A 22,489-nucleotide genomic window follows, 5' to 3' on the forward strand; every position below is an offset into this window, starting at 1 on the left:
TTTAACCTTGTTCCATTTCAACAAAGAATTAATTTACAGTTGACTTTGTGGTTTTGCAAGCTCTGCCATATTTTGCTCTAACTCTGGCAGACCTTTGATCTCCTCTCCTCCTGCCCACGCCCTCTCCTCACTAATATCACAGCTCCTTAAACTAAGTGCAGCTTGATAGCCCCTGCTTCAAACACATTATCTTCACCATCTCTCCCTAGGAGGGAGTAACATCTTGCTTTCAAAGCCCACAAAACCCCTGTTGTTCTCAGAAGCTCACAGCTGACTCCTGTGATGGAGAAGACTTGTGTGTAAGATGACGTTCATTGCGAGCTATGGTCTCTGAGTAATCAGCCTGCTCGGTTAAAACATCCCTGTGCTGCTGTGTCATCTGCATATGAGTCACCCCCTTTGTGCATTTTACAGGATGCTACAATTGGGGGGATCTGGTAGTGATTCACTAGCGGGACCTGTGTGCAAACCAGCTTCGCCTCTACAGGGCACTGACTCTGTGCAGATGGCTGGTGGAACAGGAATAACAAATTATCAGCTTTCAAAATGTTCAAAGAGTGGAAAGGTCACAAGGTTTAGCCAGTCTAGACCATGCCTGCGAGGTACAGCGCCAACAGACTCAATTAGGTCCCAGGTTTGGTTTAGCAGGTCAGTGTGCCTAGCCCTTTTATGAGGCCTGCCTTCAAAAGCTAATGTTTTTGGTCTTGTGCGTTACAAATATATTCCTCTGACATTTATTTTCAAGCTGTTCTGTTTAATTTACTGCAGTGGCATTTCACCCCCCCACCCCCACAGTAGCTCACAATGTATTAGGACATTTCCTTCTGCTAAGATTCATTTTTACAATGTTTGCATTATCCCATTGCCCCCTCCTACTCCAATCACTGCTTCAATTTGCACAAACTGAAAAGGAGTTAAGTGTATCAAGTGACAGGCAGGTTTTCCAGGCCAATTATCAGCTGTGCCAGGCACTGCAGAAAGGGGAGGTGGGGCATGAAGACTTGTTTTCCTATCAAAAAGAACAAAAGTCTGCTCAGCAACCAAAAATGTTCTAAGCAAGAAAATTAAGTTGTTATGCAGGAGATGTCTGGCTTGGCTGCACAATACACATCAAGGGTCTCTCATATAGAAAAGGAAGGAGGAGAAAAAGGTTGAAGCCTTACCAGTGAGGCAAAGACATACTTCTGGTCCTTCTCCTGAAGGAATATGAGCATGTCAGAGAGGAGAACAGCCTGGACTTCTGCAAAAGAAAAAGCACACCAGTGCAATATAGCCATGCAACCCACCATGAAACAGATTTATTTGAATAACACTGGTGCTGGGGAGCAGCAGGGCTGCCTTTGCAAATCCTGGAAGCAGGGTCAACCTCCCCATTAGCAGTAGGAGCAGGGGCAGCTCCTGGAAATGCTGGGTCAGGTTAGTTCTGAACTAACTTTGCGTTAAGCAGAACAGAACAGCACTTGGGAAACGTGCTGGATTTTCTCTAATCTGTCAGAGCAGGGGTGCTCCTCTCCAGCCACATGCTTTCTAACAGGTAGGACATGGGCATAACAGCAAAAGCTAGGGACACTTACTGAATAGAAGTGCTGCTTTCTCAAACAATACTGTAGCCCTCAAGCAAAGTATCTGCACAGGAAGTTTTGGGTTTTATGGTTCTCTTGATGAGTGGTTTGTGGAGTGTAAATTATCGTGCAATAACAACGTTTGTCAGTTGCAGTTTCTTTCCCAGGACATACTGACTTCAGGAGCCACCACTAATTCAGCTCACAGACCAACACAACTCTTGCAGACTCCAAGGGGAGCCTGCAGGACCTGGCTTTCTTTCACGGGAGAAGGAAGCACAACATCAGGCCAACAGAGGATTTTAAATCAGAATACAGCCTCTTCCCAGAGTACACAGACAGCCTTCCAAGTCTCCTAATGACATATCATAAAGTTGCACAGCAACTACCAAGTACAATGCCCCACCCAGAGCCCTCAGTACAAAGAGTTTTTGTGTAATGTACTTGGGAAATCTTGTGACAGAGAGGAAGCAAACCAAAAAAAAGTTAAATCATCCCGTGGGTAATTCCTTCCATTCCGCTTTGGGAAGACAGGATCCGTTCCAGATAAAAAAACCACCAAACTTTAATCAAAGCTACAAAATGAACTCAAAGCTCTGGGAGATTTGCAGAAGTCAGCATTTGACTCTTCTTCTCTATCATCTGTGCACTTTGCAAGAGTGCTAAAACCCTCTAAGAAAAGTTTTTCCTATACTTCTCTGTGCTCCATATTTCATGAGCATGAATGTATGAACCAGCTACTCCCACACTGAACTCTGCAGCTTGTCTGGGGGACCTGCCCTTCCTGGGAGCTTGCAATACAGACAGAGGTATGTTTATGCATTTCTATGACTTGGAAATGCAAATGCAGTCTGTACTTATCACAAGATTTCACAACAGCAGCATAACTTGCTTCATCCACCACCTAAAGTCAATAGTCATATTGGGTGCCTAGAAACCATCCGTAAACTTCCTGTTTCCACAACCTCAAGATAAATCCTACTTGATGTGGAATTTCATGTTATCACTGCCTCTGCACAGCACAGCACCAGGCTACTTGTCCCCATTCATGCCCAAGTACCGTGGTTTAATCAGCTGATGCTGGAGTGAGAGAAGGAAAGCTCAGCCTTCCTGCCAAGCCTGAGAAACAGCCCCAACTGCTCTTACTGCTACTGTGGTCCCAGCTGAAGGCTTCCTTGGGAGATTTAGCGTTTAATTCAGTAGAGAACTTCAGTGCTCAGCAGAGCACGGCATCTTAGAAAAACTATTTCCACCTGGTAACAAACAAAAAGCAAATTCCAGATAACACTGACCAAACAAGAGGCAGCTGCAGGGACACCAGAGCCTCTCCTGAACAGTTTGCGTCAGCGGCTCAAGAGGTTCAAGAGCACCAAACACCTGGGACACCTCTCTCGAGTTCCAGGGAAACTGGGATGGCAATGCTAGGCCTGGGCAGCCGTACTGCAGACCTCAGAGCAAAGGGGAGGCAGCGCTGCTGGTGGGCAGAGCCGCTGGGAAGCTGAGGTTTGGGGCTGGATGCAGTGAATATGCTTCCTGGAACTGCCGCACATGCACACCGTGGCGTGGAGATCTCACCCACTGCTCTGGGAAACTGCAGCCCCATCATGTCCTCCTGGCCCAAAGGATCCCCCAGCAACTCTGCTTCTTGGCTGACACACCGAGGTGTCACCACAAGCCAAGGCTTCAGCAGTCACCAGGAGGAGAAACAGCTATCAATCACACCAGAAACAGCATGAGGAATCAGAAATGCTGTGATGGGAAGCGAGTGTGCAGAACAGGGAAAGCTCCTGTCAAAGCCTCTCAAAGCAGAAGAATAAATCAAGGCTGGAGACACCAATCTCAGGACTAATCCTCCATCCAGAGAGGGTGAGCTGTATCCTCCCCCTGGCAGAAGACAGGATAGTCTTACCTTTTAACCGGCCAGCTGCATTTTTTAGTGAAACGGGCCCATCTCGGATGAGCTTCCGATGCCTCAAGTCCTCTCTTGCAAACATCTGGCCACTCTTCATCCTCATGATGGACTTGCTATCCGTTCGGTTGTAAATCTCACCAAGGCGCATTTTCTTTTCATAATTGCTGACTTTGCTATTGACTGCAGCAATCACATCTTTAACGAGGTTTAATGACTGAGTCAAGTCTTCATGTTCCACCTCATTTTCTTTGAACAGAAAGAGAAACACCTTGATTTCACTTCATCCTTGTGGACTGATTTTACTTCCTTCCTCATCTCCCTCCCAAATTCCCACATTATAAGTTTTTAATACTTTTATGAGACAGGCTGCATTTTTCCCCCTTAAGGAGACTTTCACAAAACCTTTCACATATGCAGTTGAGGTTGGGGGCTATTCCAATATACTTTGTATAGGAGGCAGTATAGGTGAAATGCACAAATTAACCACATATTTTAGCCTTTACCAAAAACAAATCAAGCTGGGAAACTTTGGAGTCTAAGCGTGTTGCTCCATAATTAGCTATAGACAGACTTAAAATAACTAAATCAAGGTACCCGAATAACTAATCCTAAATGGAGATATGAAACTGAGTTATCTCACTACAGTGGTGTGAGACTAGTGTGGTGTGGTGTGCATTAGTTGGTCTAGTCTAAGAAAAGCGAAAAGGATCCAATAAATTTACTGTGGAGGAACAAATACACGCTTAAAATAGAGGAACTGACCCTTACCTTTGGTGTACTGCAGTATCCTTTGTAAAAGGACCGGGTACTTTGTGATTCTCTGTGTTACCAACAAGATACATTCAGAAATCCCAAGACGCCTCACCAGGGAACTGCTCATTTTTTTCTAAGGAACAAAGGTGAAAATTTCAGTACTGTAGCAAAGCACTCACCAGACAGCAGAAAGGACATACTTCTTCCATCAGCTCTGTCTGTTCTACCAGGTCCTACCTTGACAAATGCTTGAAACCGCTTGTCCTTTGAGTACAGATCTTTGAAGTTATTTACTGCTTCATTGTGATGCCCGCAGAATTTGCCATATGTTTTTTTCATTCGCTCAGCACTCTCACCAGAGAACTGCAAGACATGAGACACAAAGGTGCAGTTTGCACTGAGCTCCCGGTGTGATATCCCAGCAGTGCCTGCCAGTCTCTAAAAAGAGCCTGGAACCAAATTAGTCCAAAGCAAGTTCTAAATCAAGCAAGCATAACTCTAGAAAGTAAAGAGCTGAGATTGGGACTTCACTAAGCGCACTCTTACTGCAAAATTTGGGATTTTATTCACGGGGCTTAAAAGCCAACAACAAAAAAAGTCAAGACAGACAGAAGAAGGGAGAAAGCACAGATAAAGAAAATGACCCACCCAAAGTTAAATAACAGGTCAGTAACTCAGCCAAGAAATACACTGGGCATATTTTGCTGTGGTCTATTTCCTGCCATCCAGGCTATGGTCAAACTGTTCTGTGCCTGTCAGGGAATGCTTCTCTTTCCCACAAAATAAACTAAACTAGTTTTCATCATTAGACCTTCCTTTGAAAGTGCAAAAAGTGTATCACAAAGAGATTTTTACATGTGTGAAGAGTAAAGGTGCCATCAGCTGTGATCATCTAACAGGCATGAATAAAAGGGGAGAATGCCTGGTTTCCAGCCGTGCTCTGAGAAGTGCAAGCATTTTCCAGCTCTTACTTGATTCACTAGGATGTCACCTATCCTCTTGATAACAAAGTTCTTTTCACTTTTGTCCGCCAATGACTCCTTCTTCCTTTCCAAAATCCGCTGGAAGAAGTGACTGTGGATGTGCAGCAAGTTTTCCAGGCAGGGAAATATCTTGTCCACGACTTGTTGATCATACTGCAGTTCCTTTAACATCCCTGCACTGTATACATCGTTCATGATCTTCAGGGTGCGGACGTGATGCATTTCCGTCTGCATTAGCTCTGTATGGGATGAGAACAAGGTCAAAATCTCAAAATATTTTATTTTGTTTTAATGGTTTCTGGATATGTGAAATGCAGAAAGCAAGCTTTCACTGAATACATTACATTTCTAAGAACTTCAAGAATTAAACTTTGCTTTCTGAGGAAACCAAGTCAATGCTCCTATTCGCTGGCCTAAAGCTTCCCAAGTGAAAAATGCGTGAAAAATGAAGATGCAGGTTTCTCACCGTAAATGACATCTTGCCGTTTGACAACATCTTTGTTTTGCTGCTGTAGGAACTTGCTGTCCACCACCTGGCTCCAGGACTCTGCCTCCAGCTGCTTGGAATCTAATTCCAGGTCTCCCATCAGCTGTCCTTCATTCATGTCCGCACCTTCATAAACCAATGTAGGTGCCATTAAGATGTGGGTAACTTGTCTCCTTTGAGATTCCTGTCTATTCATTTAGGTTTAGGCTTTCTCTGTCATACCACAGACATCACACACGTTCTCCTTTTCTCATACAAAAATGGAATTATGCGACGTAAGGACCAGGTTATGTGAAGCACTTTTAAAGGTTATTTACTAGTTGCCCAAACCTAGTTCACCGTTTTCACACAGACCAAATTCTAGCTGAGATAAAATAGAATGGATTCTTTATGTGCAATGCAACATCATCTCAGACAAATAAAACATCAAACACCCATTTTGTCCTCCTTCATTTATGTCACTGAATCAGAGCGTTGTGAAGTCTGTGTTTTCAAGCTTAGAAGGCCAGAACTGATGCAGTAAACACTACATAAATTACACACACACATGTATCTTTAAGAAAGATTGCTCATTTGTGCAGGAACTGGGAAATTTTCTCTTGTCACCATGAGCATCCCCTTGTTTAGTCCTTAATAAATTAAGACCATTCTGTTCTTTTCAGGCAAATATTGGCTAAGATGTAAAAAAATACTGATTATATCCTAAAAAGCACCATATAAAAAAAAAATTTAAACTTCAGAAATTACTTCACTCTCAAACCCACAAAACCAAGCAATATGTTTTTTCCTTCCTCCCTCTGGGAAAAATACAATACCCAAGAAATCAGCATGAAATAGGTGACAAGAGTGAAAAATCTGTGGCTGTAGGAATGGACAGAACGCAAGATGAAATGTTGGTCCCTGAGCTAAATTCCAAGTAACTCAACTGTAACTGAAACCTTCTAAATGTTTTCTCACAATTCAACAGGCTAAAGAAATTACTATGTGGGCTTTGTTTTAGTTTATTGTACTAATATCCTAAGATTAAAGTGAATGCACTTTAATTCTCCGTTAGAAAGGAAAAACACTTGCTGAAATGCCAAAATGGATTTTCTGTTTCTGGAAGCAGCACTGAGCCTTCCTTTTCCTATAAATGCCATGGGAATCTCTTACCTTCGTCAACCAGTGACTCCGTGGATTCATTCACCCGGCTGATTTTATGTAAGGAGTCTGTTGACTGCGACAGGAATTTCCAAGTGTGTATTAAGCTGTCATCGTTCCCGACTCTGCAGAAAAACAGAACACCGAATATTGTTTATGAGATCAAAAACCAGCCAAATGTACTTTCAAATACACAGAAGAAATGCATTTTAAATATGAATGGAAAACCAAAGCAAGTGTTGCACGGCTATGCACAGAAATGCACTTCTATTAATTGGTTTCTGACAACTACCCACTGGGGCTCAACAAGTTGTGAGATCTACAGTTCTGAGTGATGGTGCTGCTTCTATAAAGAACCACACCTGAGGTGTTACAGTTTGGATAATTCCTTGTCATTACTTTTCATTTTACAGTCACTTCCCATCCTCATTGTCCTTGTTGCACACAGTGCAAAAATGCAACACAAAAGATGACCCAAGAGAGTTGCTACCTCTGAGAAAGATCAGAAAAATTGACTGAAATAAATTGTATCAATAATAACCAGGGCATACAAACTGTCCAGAACATGTCAGTTCATGCTACTGCCCTGTGTGTAGAATTGCTCATTATGAAGGTAGTGTAGGAACCATAAATTTGATTTTATTCTACGATTTTTTTGTAATTAATTATGTACAATGCAGTCCTGAATCAGCATGAAGACTGCGGCTTTGTGCCTCCACCCTGTTGTTATGGACACAAAAATTAGCACTATACCTGAGCTGCAAATGTGTGCTTGCACAGTACCCAGCCCAAGGCAAGGGAATTTCCTCCTGGAGCCCAGAGCATCTCTGTGAAGTGGCCTTGAATAAGACCAGGCCAACTCAGATGCCTTTGAACTCATGCCATGACTAAACTAACACAGACAATCTGATGATGCAGAAGACAACTGATGCTATCATATATAATATGGTTATTTCTGCTTTTGTCATCCTCTTTTGTACCTTTAACACAAATCACAGTACGCAAATTTATTTTTAACGAGATTTGAATTTCTCTATGCTCGCAGCATCAGATAACACACACATACTCACATACACAGGGAGAAACCTTACCCTGCAATGTTCTGTATTGAGACACTTTTTGAAAGTGCTGTAGGCTGTTGTGATCTCCTGTTATTGAATATTGAGGTTACGGTGTTTTCATCAGGAGCAAGTATTGCAGAGCGAGGGCGCTCCTTGGGTTGCGAGCCTGGAAGGGAAGCGGCAGAGAAAAGTCAGCTCATGCAACTGCGCTGTCAGCTGTGATGACGACTTAAAGAAACCAGGCTCTAAAATTAACTTATTTTCCTTTCAAGAGTTGTCACCAAGAGATATCAGCCGTTAGAAACAGCCGTACCAACCCCTGTGCCGAACTGACTGCATTGCACTACACTTAAAAGATCTTGGTGGGATTGGCTAGTCCAGAAACATACAGTTGGGAAACTGAATTTAGTTTTGTTTGATAAATAACCACATATAGCAATCTACTATGTTTCTTCTTAATTTCCCTCAGCCTATAACTATATGCATCTTCCTGCTTCTGCTCAAACTTTTTGAGATAGGTTTCATTATCAGTATGTACCACAGAGAAATGCTAATCCTTATCTCATTATACTATCACACACCTTTAACTAATCTTTTCGTATTAATTCCAGATTTTCCCTTCTTCATCTGCTTTTCTTCTTTCTGGAGTGGTAACTCTGAATTCCATTACAAGTACCACAGTGGGTAGATCTGTACCATACAGTGTGGTTTCATATAGTGATCACCAAGCTATCACTAAAGAAGCTTATCAAAACATGGCACCTCAAAACCCATGTGTGCTATTTCACTCTTATTTTTTGCCCTCAGTCACACTGGGTGGCTCTGTAGTGCAGTCTATACCTCAATGCAGCGAGGGAAATCTTATCAATATTGCTCCTATTCAAATATAAACTTCCTGTTTTTTACTACCTCAAAGCACAAGACTAATTAATTAATTAAAAAAAAAGTATTTTGAAGAAACATCCTCTCCACTTGTAATCTTAACAACTTCTGTTAATGTAATACACATAGTTGGCTTCTTTCCAATGTTGGACGCCCATGGACATAGGTTGTGTCTTCTAGATTTTGTGAACTTCTCATTTGTAGGCATTCAGCAAGCTACAGCAGTCAAATAGATACTCCAAATCTGAGATGACTTCACATTTCCTCAAAGCTACATGGACACAGCAGAAGTTTATGAACTCTGTGCAACTTCGGTACAATTTCTGAAATCCCAAACTTTGCTTATCACGCACAGATGTTCTCATCCCTGCTTTGACAAATTCTTATCTTTCATAATATCGAATATTAGTTGTCAGAACAGTTGAGAACAGCACATACAGACCATCACTGAAGCAGAGGGAAAGGAAGTTTTCTTACTTTTGTTTCTCATGGTTACTGTGGGTAATGAAGAGGTATCATGAGCCTGCAGCATCCCTCTCTGTGGCTGAAAGAAAAACAAAATTCACTGTAATTTCTTCTTGCTTTCTCCCATCAGACTGTGCCACATAACTAAAATAAAAAAGCTATGTATTCTCTGAGTCCTCTCAGGGTAGTTCTTGGCTGTATGTGCATTTTTATATGTATATGAAGGCACACACACATGCACTGCCCCCCCAGTTGCCATCAATGAAATGGGCAAATTAACAGACGGAGAAATGTGCAGTAAATAGTAAAATGAGGAAAAGTGCTGACAACACTGAAGAGAACTGAAAATCATAAATGTATAAACACTACGTAGCTTGGAGAACCACACTGCAGAAGAGGTTTCTCACATTTGGGGCAAGCATGAATTTGTATGTTCCTCATATAAACAACATATATATTTAATAGTTTTAATTATGCATCATATACACATGATGCTGCATTACAGGATGCAGCATTTGAGAATTAAGAGATATGGCATAAAAGGGTGCTGGACACCCCTGAATTTTGCCAGCGAAGTGTTTTGGTTTTTGTTTAATCAAAGCATAAGTCAGACCATCTCACCATAAAGTTCCTGTGTACTGCAGGGAACAATGCAGGGAATTTGCTGCCAACAAACACCCTGTGGCAGTGACCCGGAGCATTCACAGGGTCCCAAGGACAACTAGTGTATTAACATGAGGTTCTGGGGAATTGCAGGAGAGCCCAGAGAAATTATTCACTATAGTACAGGGGCGAAGTTCTTTCAAAGAAACTGGAAACTTCGGGATGTACAGTAGAAGATGTTATATATCTGCACGCTAAATCGTTTAAACATTTTTGTTTATTCAGTAGAGTAGTTGAAATCTCTTACCTTCATTTTGACTTTGGCACAAGAAGCAAAACTTTCCTTACAGCCTTTGTGAACAATTGCATTGCAGTCTGTCAAAAGTAAAAAAACCCAGCCAATTAAACAAAAAAAAAACCCACAGAAAATCCGTTTGTAATCTGAACTATTATGTTGCACAAAGAATTACAACTTTCAGGCATCGTCGTGGTTTCTATGAGTAGCTACAGATACTGAGAGACAGGCTGCTTTCCTGGATAATGAGCCCTTTGTTTGTTAACAAGATTTCCTCATGGAATTTAACAGGAAATTCTGTTTAAAAATCAATGCAAGGTTAAGTCACCAGGGTCCAAAAGGGTCTTAAATTTAAAAAAAAAGTAAAATGAGGAGTCATTCCTCCAAAAGAAAAGGTGGAAAGCAGAACATAAACAGAAACCACCTGAAGGGCCAATATTTTCTCTGAAAACAGAAATACTGTTCTTATCAAGACAAGGACCCAGAAGACAGGAAAAGGACAGGAAAATTAATTTACATAAACTCCAACATATCATAACCAAGATCTACAGTACAGAAACCAACAAGTGCTACTGTATTACGGGTTTATCAGAAAAAGTAACAGGAGCATCTGCCAGGTGACTGTGCCCGTGAGGTTGGGACTTCCTGCTGAAAACCAGACCGACGCCACCGTTTTGGTCCAAAACCACAATATTCACCAATGCCAAGAGCATCGTGCTGTAACACCACCCTTGGCTGCGTATGTGCTGCCAGAGCAAAATCTGTGTATCTGAGTCTGCCCGTGATCTCTGCCAGTGGATTTCTGGGAATCAGAGTTTCCAAAGATGATGAAAACTGTTTTTTTCATAGTCATTGACAATTTGGTTTGGAGTATTAACTCTTCTGACAGATGAAAGATCACAACTCAAATGCTCTCAGATGAGATTCAGTAGCTTAGAGAAAACCCGTTATTTCCACTTATTCATGAAAACACATATTAACACGGTTCATTAATTATAAGTGTATGTTACACTGTAAGCATACAGTTCTGAATTATTTCTAGAAGAAATATGAAAGAAATCCACGCCCAGAATCACAAAATATGCTCACATTCCTAAAATTTCTTACATTTGGGCCTACTTAATAAAAGTCAGCACTTCTGATATTTTGAGAGGGGTAAGGGTAAGGCCATAGGGCGTTGCTGTTGTGTCAATGTCCCACAATTTCCTGTGCAAGACAGAAGAAAGCAACCTGCATGTTCTTGCGAAAACCCACAACCATTATCATTTTTCAGCTCAAACAAGGAAGAGGGACAGAACCCGCTTCTGGTGCATAAGAAGAGACAGCGAGACAATTCAGAACCATTCAATTCACAATCAAGCCTTGAAAGCCTGAAGGCAGCTCTTTAGTAGGTACCATTTAGCAATAGAGCATCTTGATTTTTCAGATCGAGGATCTGGTTTCAGAGACTTTATTCCTCCAATTCAACTCTTCAGCAGGCAGGAAGTTCTTCCAAATCCTCTGTATCACTAATATTAATAATTAAAACCACAAAAAGCTTATTTTCTGCAGCACCAATAATAAAAAAAGACCAGGCAGAGAACTATTAAAAATAAGGGGTTTTTTTGCTTGCCCATTTTTTTAGAGCATGATAAATCTTTCAGCATTGACTAGCTGTTTCAGAAAGCTGGGGACATCATTGAAAAGTTCAGCCATTGACTTAAAATGATTGAGCACTGTAAAAGGCATTAAGAAAAAGTCACCGATAGGTGAGACAGCGAAGTGCCCATGGCAGTAAAGCATTGCCACTCCTGTAAGAAAAAGTCATCTACAACAGCACAGGAGCCTCTGCTGCTGGGCATTTACAAGGCATTTGGTGGATTCAATGGGAGAAAGGACTATCTCGGATGTGAAAAACAACAGCCTGGGCCCAGAGCAAACTTTCCTGCTGGCATTCATTTTCTGGTTAATGCTGAAAACTTAAAATAATCTTATGTTGTACCTTGAAAAATAGGAAAAGAACATCTATGCTAAAATACATGACGTTGTTGGATGATTTTAACACATTAGGATATAAAGAATTAAATTGGGCTATATTTGATTTTCTAAGTGGCTTCAGAAGGTGCTAAGAAAGTTGAGTGGGGAAAGGGAGAGGATGCATTTGAGAGCTGATAATTGTTGGTGTTTTCCATTTCCCATCAGGCTGACACACAGTGGGTCTCATGCAAACAACTTTGCAGAGATCTCCCCTCCTCCAGGAAACTCGAAATTGCTGTTTGGGATTCAGCTGGCTGCTCCTTCCCCTGCTCGCCAGAGATGTTTTACACACTGCTCATCTACCAGAACGAACAGACAGAGCCTCCTGCTCCAGCCCGGGAGCGATTCCCGTACACGCTTCGACTCATCTCTAAGCTAGTGGAGCAAAAAATATTACTAACAGTGAGGAGCGGAGAGCCTTGAGCTGCAGTGGGAAAAAGACATTTTTGTCTGCAAATTCTATAGCTTTGTGTCACTGCGTAAACCAGCCACCACTCTGTTCTCAACCACACAAATGCTGCTGACCTTATCGAGCTACAGGCATGAGAAACCGTCTGATAAGAAAAGAGAACAAAATCACCCGCCTCACAGAAACCCTCTGCTGTGGTTCCTGTACTGCCTGCATTGTGCTGTACGTACTTCACACGCACACACATAGTTGCCATTTGACCCGTGATGCAATTTCGTGTATAAAGGGAGGAAAGGGTTAGTATTTCCTTTTTGTCTCATGCTGTTCTCACTGAGGGCCCACCGAAGCAGTGTTTCAAAGAACTAAAGCAATACACTACATATGGGTGGGACAGTTTTTCCCTGTTGAGAATAAAAGCCATGATCCAGCTTTCTCTGTCCTCCAGCCATTTTAATGAAGCACCTCAGCCCCAAGCTGTAACATGCAGCTGAAATAACCTAAGTTCTCCATCTGACTGATATGCCCTAACATGCAGAAGCAGAAAACCCCGCGGGATGCTGCGATGTCCAAGCATGGGCTAGGAAAGAGGCTGCAGGGCACCTCGGCTCATTTCAGTCCAGCTTCCATAAGGCAACACACTGCTCCATGAATTGCCACCTCCAAAGTCTCCCTCCTACCCCATGTCCTTAAGTAAGAGGAAAAGAACGCATAAGGTTTGCATTTCCCATGTCAGATTTAATGAAAAACAAAAGGAAGAGGGGGAAAAAAACCCAAACACTTACTTGCACAGTAGTACGAATCCTTATTGAAAGGTTTCATACAGTGGTAACAGGTTGCTTGGGCTACAACAGAGGTTGCAGTGAAGAGATGCCCGTTTAACAGCTTCTTGTCTTTTTCCTTCTCCTTGGAATCTTTGTCCTTCTCTTTAGCCTTCTCTTTATCTTTCTCTTTTTCCTGACGAGAGAAAATGAACAAAAGCCTCGTTACTTCACAGAGGTCTATCCTCTGGTTACAAATTCTTCACTGTTTGCCTTCAGCATGACGACGATATTGATCGGCACACATCTTAACAATAGTCATGTGTCTGCACAGCTTTCTGCTAAAAAACCTGGTGTACGGCCCCCATGGAAGTGAATTAGCAAACTATTGACTTGCAGAGCCTTCTGCACAGGTATCTCACCAGCAGAGATGAAACTGAGTCTGTTCTGAAGGCAGCTGCTTTCTTCCACCTTTGTTTTATATTTGCTCTATAAGGACTTACCTTTTTCCTTTCAAGGAACTGCTAAATACAAATACCATGAGTAATGTGTATCAGACTTTCACCACTGTTAATTTTTAAGGCCAACCCTTAAGACTTGTGCTTTCCAATTGCGTTTTTAATGGAGAACACAAGCTCTTCCTCAGGGCCTGTACAGTATCACTGTCAGAATATTTCCGCCTCCATTTTCCTTCTGACTGGCAACTTTTTCAACAGTTTCATGCAACCCCAAGTAACTACATAAAGCTTTTCGGGTAAACGGATCTTTCACAAACTCTCAAAATATGACATCACAGAAGTGCCGAGGAACAACAGCAACACCGTCAAAGATTATCTTGTCTTCTGGAAGCCACAGTTCAACCTCTGGGTTACAACCTCAGCTTTGGAAAGATGACAAGCAGAGCCAGCTTCGCCCACTTTTAGCAGAGTTTTCGCTTACCTTTCTATCACTACCTGAGATAGAAAATTGCCAAATACTAAACATTTGTAACATTTTTCCCTGCAGCCTTTCATGGACTTGGAATTCTAAAGGAAACTCCATAGAAAAACTCCAAATTTGAATTACAGTCACTCCTTGTCTTTCTGTATACCACCCTACAAAACATTTACTGTACAATTCAGCTCCAGACCTGTTTTTTAACTGTTACTGCAGATTTCATGGCATCTGAAAGAGAACCTTAATCATAAAATGGTAAAGGATTCTGTAAGCTGATAATTGCATTTTGTTATTTATATGCCAGGTGCCCTTTGCTAAATATTGTCACAGCCTACAGATCGGAAAGCTGCTGAGCAGCCCACAGCAGCAACTGCCATGAAGTGGTTAAAAGAGGTATTGAGCTCTGCAGCCACTGGGAGGGAAACTTTGAGCCTTTGATGACACACTCAAATAATTAGTAACTCATCCTAAGGTCTCCTCTCTCCTAACACACACCAGGCAAAATGCCAGTTTCTCCCTGCAAAGCCTCATAAAGTCTGTTTACTGGCCCCAAATGCTATTTTCTTCTGCAAATAAGCAAAACCAGGAGCATTACTGTACGGAATAATCCCGTCTGAAGCAGGAAACCTGCCAGGAAGAGTCTGCTTTATGGCACATCTCCGCCTTCTTTAAGCCATCAGCTCAGATCACCACCCCACATAAACCTCCACAATTCCCCATCCGCTACCCTGCTCACCTTTAGCTATGTCCAGCCTGGCAGGATTCAAGAACTAAAACTCTGCAGTTTAGTCCTTGGCCGACAGTACCAAGTTGATACCTGGAGATCTGCTCTATTGCCAGGACTTGTGAAGCTCCAGGAGAAAAGACCAACCTGCACTCAAGGCACATCTTGTGACTCTCGTGCTTAAAATGCTGAAAGAGATTCACCGTCCTATATTTTAAATGTACCTGATGTTTAGTGCAAAGCACAGTAATTCTGGAGTCTGCAATAATACACTTGTCTTCATAAAAATAACTGTAAAAAACAGTTTAACTAAAGCTGAACGAGCCCAGGAAAAACAGGAAACGGGTGCACCGCTTTCAAGGAGGAAGCAGCAAACTTCATACACGGGATGCCAGCTGTAGCACTGAAATGCAAGGTCTCAAAATGAGATTTTATTTACTCCTTCCTTTTTTTTCTGTGACAGTTACTGGATTGTAAAAACAAAATGGTTTTTCTGTGCTATCAGAGCCGCCAGCATGACTTGAAGCACAGCTGAAGTTGCCCCGATGTGCACGAACAGACACGACGGGTACCGCAACCTGGTCAGACGGCCCAAAATAACAGACCGTGCGCTGCTGCAGCGGATCCTGCTCCAAAATAACCACAAAGCTCTTACCTCCCAATGCTTAAGTCCTACTAGCTTCACCGTTATTTGAGGCACTTCGGCAAATCTATTCCATTTGATCGACATCCTTCCCCCGGGAGCAGGAGGGCTGCTCCCCACCCGCATCAGCCCATGGTGACGGCCAGGGGGGGGACGGCAGCCAGAGAGCAGTTGAGCAAAAGGGGGAGGGCGGGACGATTGCTGCTAACTTCCTTGAAGATGATTTTAGCTACTTTGCTACTGCTTTCATCGTGCCCTACCGTGCTAAAAAAAATACAGACAAAAAAATACAGGCAGGAAAGGATGGGTTTAATAACTTTAGAAGTCACAAGTCAATACTAGACCACCCATTTTAAAGACAGAGGGTGATAAATCAAACCCTCTGTGACATTTGGGATACAGAAAAAGTGAATTTTAACATACCTCTGTAGTACTTCAGTAAACAAAGTGCTGCAGATTTCCCAGACAGAAAGGTTTCACGTATTTGCGCTCTATGGTCGCAAATATTCCCTGTCTCCTGCTCCTTTCAAACACAACTCTCACTATATACACTGAAATGCTGTTGGTGGTACAACACTGCCTAACAACTGCGCAGGTCACAGAAAAAAGAGAAATTACTCATGCTGATTTTTTTGTCGTCATTTCCCAGAAAGTCTCTACCAAAATGAAGAAAATTAGTTGTTTCTTTTTTTTTTTTTTCCTAATTGACATAGATATAGTCTATTTTACTTCACAAACATGAATCAGTGCATGCTACTGATTTCAAGAGATTCACTGACTAATCCATGGGTAGCACAAACTACATGCAAGACACGGGTAAATTCACAAACTTCTGTCGGAATCCCCTCCAGTTAATACTCCAAACACTCTCTTTATTTTTAGGATTTTTTTTTACACCATTTTCAAAAAGAACGATTACTCTTAGTAGGTTCAGAAGTGCTTATTTTATGGTTCATCTTAGAAAACGATGATTTGTGGAGGTTTGGAGAAAAGCAAAACCTAGTTGGAAAGAAGTTGAAACCTCTCTCCCTCCTGACAGTCCAGACAGCAGCAGAAACCAACTCTTCCTGTCCAACTTCCTCTTTCAAGGTTGGTTGTTTTTCATTTTAACTCTTACAGGTTTGCATTGGCCGTAATGCTTCTGAGAAGTCAGTGTTCCCCAGAATTTTTAGGTCAAATTATTTAAATGTATAGCTGAAGCCCTAAGAATGCAAACATTCCGCTGCGAGCAGAGAAGAAACTGTAATTTTAATGATGTTATGGCTTTTTAGTTAGTAAAAATATCACAGCTGATACAAGCTGCAATTTTTTTAATGCGTATTATTGTTGGGATTTTAGAGCAATTTATCAACAGCTTCAGACACAACCATGAAATTAGTGGAATCAGACTGCACCTATTTAATAAAGTCATAGCAAGTATCTCAAAGAACTTCTGTTGTATTTTCTTACCCGTCCAAACTAGATATCTATTGTGTGTGTATATATATAAATATATATCCAGTTTCTTGCTTTAGAGATAATATATCTAAATTGTAAGAACCAGTTAAAAAATTTCCAGTCTTGTTCACAGGCGGTGCAACACGCACCACAACTTCTCACTAGTGGTTTGCACAGATGTTTCTGTGTAAACGGATTGTTTTTGTACTTCACCGCAAGGAAGAGCATTGTCTTAAGCTTTAAAGCTGCTCAGCAGCAGCTCTGAGCTGCTGGTACCTGCAGGTTGCATCTTTAAGGCAGATCCATAAAGAGGAGCTGTGCGTTGGGATGACTGATGTCACAGCAGCAGGTACCTCATTGCAAAGTTGATGCAATCTTCCCAAAATGTGTATCAAAAAGTGCACTGGACCATGAGAGCACACAAACCCAGCTATGGTAGAGGAACAGTCAGGATGAAACATCAAGTGCTTATGTTGGGAAAGGCTAAAACCAAGTTAGTTTGTGCAGATGAAACGTGACCCCTCCCACGCACACTTCAGCCCAGCCCTATTCTGAGATGGGCACAATACTCATCATGACGTATTTTGTTTCCTGTTTGCTATCCAGATTCTCATCAGAATATGTAATTACATTACATATGTAAATACATAATATTTACCAAGATATTAGCTACACATCAGCTAACTATATAATATGAATTGCTCACTGTGAGGTAAGGTGCTCTTAGCTTCTGTCAGACAGGGTAAACTGAGGCGAGATTCAAGTAAAAAACCCAGCTGATCAAAAAAACTCCAAATAACCCAAACATATATTGATCTTCAGGGGACAATCTAAACCAACAACAGCTTGTTTGTGCGAAGTATTTACCATTATTGTAATTATTTCTGTAACCACTGCTGTTACCAGGAAATTCAGCTGTGCTGAGCAGTGCTTAACCTTCAGCAAATTAAATCCCGGGGTTTCAAGGACGGAAAATGGGAAAATATAAATATTGGCCATCACTTAAGGTCATGGTTTGTGCAACTTCTCCAGCAGTGCACAGGAACTTTGTGGCAAAGGTAAAAATAAAAGGGAAACACAATACAGCCTTCAGCAGCCAGTCCCTTCTCACAGCTCCTGTCCTCGTTTTATTAAGCACTGCCCAGGTTCTGTAAAAATCACACCCATCAATCACTCTAAAGCCATAACTCACGCCAGAGGACAATCTATTCTCTATAATAAATGAAGCTTCATTCTGTGGGGAAAAGAAGCCAAAACATTGCACAGGAAAACTCACTTCAGATGCCTTTTAATTCTGGGGTGCTAAAATTTCCCATGCTGCTCCTCCCTATTACCCCACAGACAATCCTCCCCTCACAAAAGGAAGAAAGGAAGAGAAAAGAAAGTCAGGCAAAGACATAAATAGCACCCTATGGAAACACACTGAAATACAGAATTCACCTCTGCTACCTATAGGTATTTCGTGGCTGTATAAATCACAAGAAGCACTTACTTTGCTCTTCTTGCTGCTGGACATTTTATTCCTGAGGTAGCTGAAGGTGCGACTGACTTTTGTTCCACTTTTACCAGCAGGGACACTGCTGCTCTCTTCAGATATGCTAAAATAAAAAAAGAGAGAGGTTGCTTTTATTTTTTTTTTCTCCCCAAGCATATATTAAATGGATAGATGATTTTTTTAAAGGACAAATGCATTTACTATCCAACAGAGTCACGGGTTGCTTTAGGGTGTTATGCAAGAGAAGGCAAAGTGAAGACAAAATGCCAATCCTGTAATTCGTTGTATGTTCCACAGAATCCTTTTACCTGTTTTTAGGCACTCTCCTTTCTCAAACCGTGCCACAGCACCCTCTGCTGCTCCCGTGCCCAAATAACCACTAAGCAGTTTGAGCATCTGCCCATTTACATGGCCAATATTGCAGTTAGACAGTCACTCTTGGCACTTAATCATCAATATTTCAAACGTGAAGCAGACAGAAAGGGATAAGACAGGCATTTGTCCTTTAAAGAGCGATCCCCTTCCAGAGAAAGGCATCTAATGAACTCTGAAAAGGCAGTGAGCATCTTTAACAGAAACCACACTGTCTGCAAAGCCTCCCCTGAGAAATGAGAATACCAATAATAAGTAACAGAAAGCAATGGTTATTTGTATTAATTTAGGCATTTCTGGGACACCAGATATTTTCTGCCAGCCTTTACATGCACAAGCTTGTAACTTCTTCAGCTTCTATAAAAGAATAAGAAATGACAGAGGAAACTATTATTGCATTAAAGGACACAGTCTGTCAATAGGAAGTACAATACAAACCAAAAGCAGGACAACAGAAAGACAAATGAAATCAAGGAGGAGAAACCAGCACAGGTGAAGAGCCTCCCAGCCACAAAACAAAGCTGAAGCTATTGGAGTGACACAGGGACCAGACACCCAGCTCCTGCAGTGCCACAAGCTTCCTTCCTCCAGGGAGGCGCTTCTAAAGCCAGCACCCACCAGGAAGATTATCTCCTCTCTACAGCTTGCAAGGATGAAAAGTAACACATAAAAACATGATAGTTTTGTATTTCGTTACAGAAATATAGATAGAATTAATGAAAAAGAGGAACAACTACTTCTAGCATAAAACGTAATCTAATACTGTTTAGTAATAGATAATCTGATATAATACTATCTATGAATAAACACAAAGCCTTGTTAGAGATAAGACCTAAAAGACACTTCCATATTCTACGATCTAAAATATCCTCCAGCCTTTAGACATACTGGACTGATTGTCACAAGCCTGACTCTTGCAATTTCAGCTGAAGCACACGGGTGCCAGGAAAGCTTTTGGGTGTCCAAACCAGAGCCCATTGCAGGAGTCCCAGCAGAAGAGCCATGGTACCCCCCCGAATACTGTACCTCTGAACTGAGGAACCCGCGGGGCCGCCGAACGCCTGCGTACCTGCAAAATATCGGAGGGGTGGGGGGGATGACATGTTAGAATGTGATCTTAGCCCACGGATTTTAAAAACATAGCTTGTATATTTGGACGGTTCAAGAGGAAGGGGAAATGTTTTCCAGAAGTGAGTGTTTAGAATAGATTTCATGTGCTCAGGATAAAGCCTGTTCCCTGTATCCTTAGGTGCTCTCAAATTAGATGCTGAGGTGAAAGCCTGCTTAGTATTTTTATCATTCTTCACATATTAAGCAAAAGATGTGCATTTGTTAAATTTGCTAGTCAATGGGGGTGTCTGATTCAGAACTGCCAATTTAGTGACAATAGGTATAAATGAGAATCATTCTGCCACAATGCTTTTATTTATACACCACTAGAAAGAATCTATTGTACAACACATCCGGGTTTCATGTATAAAACTTTCTGCCTGATAAAATTATAGTTCATGTTCGCATCAAAATCCTGAAGTACTTCATAAAGAGTAAGGGAAACAAGGGAAGCCTTATTCTGTTTTCAACGAAACAGAACAGCCTAGGGCTTATTCACACAACACTGTGCTTGAGGAAAGTCTGACTTCTGACATGCAGCCTAAGTTCTGCCAGTGATAGAAACGCTCTTTATACCGCAAGCAACCTGCTTGCACAAAGCATTTGGAGCAGATTAGGTAGCTGATACCAGAACCATTGAAGAATACTGAAAAATCAGGATGAAAGAGAAGAGAGGGCTCTCTCCAGAGTAACTGGGCTTGTCAGGACTCCAAAACCCCTCAGTACAAGCACTGTTTGCAGCTCAAGAAGCAACATGACTGATCATCTTTATGGGCTTCTGCATATACATTTTAAGAAAAACAGTACACTTAGGCTTCAAACTCTGTTAACATATTAAAGCTAAGGGTGAAGGCAGAAGAGTCACTTGACATCAGAGGCAAAGATGGTTCTCCATTCAAAAGCAGTTAGGAAAGCATTAGGAACAACTGTGTTTTGTGTTATGACTTATGATTCTAAAATACAAATTTTCCTATCTGCTGATTGAAGTGTCAACACAGCCTGAGACAGAAATGTCATTTCTTCATATTGAGAAACCAAAGTACAGGCATACGCCATTACCTAATCCATGCTTGGAGATCTCTGTTAATGTCTCCCTTGCAAAATCTTTCATCTAATTAATGATCTATCCCAAATACATCAAAGTTATTAATACTGTAACATATCTCAACCGAAGTCTGCTATACAATTTCCCGACTCTGCTGGGTTTTTATATAGTATCGACTACCTAAGCACCTACTAAGATTTCAAAAGTTATTTGCAGACTCCCAGCTCCATGGTTAATGCTTTAGAGACTCTGGTTCACATTCAGCTCTAGTTTGCTTTTAACATGGGTTAAGCTGCCACAGTGTGTCCTTTTTTTATTAGATTCATCAGTTCAACTGGATTTAAGTATTTCACAGATCTTTTTGTTTCTTTGTGGTTAATGTAAGAAATATGAATGAAGACTGAATCAAGAGCTGTAATAATGTCACGTTCGTGACTTTTTCAGCACCGTGAGAAAATACATTGCATAGGAACTTGAACTATGTACTATTTATCTTTTACTGAAATAGTGTTTTATCTTAAAAATGGAGGATTCTTGACACTTGCAGGCAAAATGGATCCAGGCAAAAATCAAGGTGAGAGTCTGTTTATGATTTTGTATTTTAGTTTACAATACAACATCATGTGAGCAACATTCTGCTGCAAGCTATAAAGCCCAAGAAGATGAGCAGAGAAAAGCACACATTTTCTCACCTTCAGGGGATTTTTGGGGTAGAAAGCAAAAAAGGCCGTTTATTTCTATAATTTTTGTGTTTCCCATCATGACCAGGTTCAAAACTGAAATGCTACAACTGATTCCACAGCTCACAAAATTAGTTAGTTTTGTTCAAAGGCCAGGACTGTTATCTATGTCCAATGTATCTGGGCTAGCAGCCAAATTCTGGTGTACTCAACTGAACACCTTTTAAGCATCAGCCACCAAAATTATTTCATGTAGCAGCTGGACTTGAAATAATTCATCAAGGTTCATTAGTCAGAAAGCAGTGACCGGACTAGGATATTGCAAACGAAAGAAACCAGCTTGTGACTCCTTTATGCCGGCAGTAATTAAAGTTCTGTGGGTCAAGAAATCCAAAGGCTTTGTAATAATTTTCTGAAACGCACAGACTGGCTCCTCCAGCCATCTGAAATCCACATCTTAAATACATTATATCAAGCAAACTGCAACTAATTGCCCATACTCTAGAGAAGAAAAGGCATGGAGATGTTGAGGAATTGTGACTGAAATGCAAGTGCTAACACATCCCTCCTCTCATGAGACATGAACCCTGAAGATGTGAAAAAATAAACTGGTCTGGGATTACTACATGAAAAATTCCCATTGCAAAAGCATTCTTATGAATAGCTGTGGCTAAACCAACCTTTCTATAAAGTTACCACAGTACCCTCAAATATGAGGGAA

The 22,489-nt window shown here is 41.4% G+C and overlaps 1 protein-coding gene across 6 annotated transcripts in view; it reads right to left on the bottom strand.

The window, feature by feature from the left end:
* AKAP13 (A-kinase anchoring protein 13) overlaps positions 1-22,489 on the bottom strand; it is a 215,089-nt gene that overhangs the window by 14,872 nt on the left and 177,728 nt on the right. For all 6 annotated transcript variants that reach the window (XM_082061426.1, XM_082061429.1, XM_082061428.1 and 3 more), the window contains 13 exons: positions 19,960-20,002; positions 18,559-18,664; positions 13,351-13,522; positions 10,156-10,223; positions 9,258-9,324; positions 7,929-8,064; positions 6,850-6,962; positions 5,677-5,823; positions 5,199-5,449; positions 4,465-4,590; positions 4,243-4,360; positions 3,472-3,720; positions 1,164-1,240 (listed from right to left, as the gene is read on the bottom strand). In XM_082061426.1, coding sequence (XP_081917552.1) covers positions 1,164-1,240; positions 3,472-3,720; positions 4,243-4,360; positions 4,465-4,590; positions 5,199-5,449; positions 5,677-5,823; positions 6,850-6,962; positions 7,929-8,064; positions 9,258-9,324; positions 10,156-10,223; positions 13,351-13,522; positions 18,559-18,664; positions 19,960-20,002 — 1,673 coding nt within the window. The remainder of the gene's footprint in view (positions 1-1,163; positions 1,241-3,471; positions 3,721-4,242; positions 4,361-4,464; positions 4,591-5,198; positions 5,450-5,676; positions 5,824-6,849; positions 6,963-7,928; positions 8,065-9,257; positions 9,325-10,155; positions 10,224-13,350; positions 13,523-18,558; positions 18,665-19,959; positions 20,003-22,489) is intronic.

This window comes from Streptopelia decaocto (assembly GCF_964273445.1).
Source record: "Streptopelia decaocto genome assembly, chromosome: 9".
NCBI classification, from domain to species: domain Eukaryota; kingdom Metazoa; phylum Chordata; class Aves; order Columbiformes; family Columbidae; genus Streptopelia; species Streptopelia decaocto.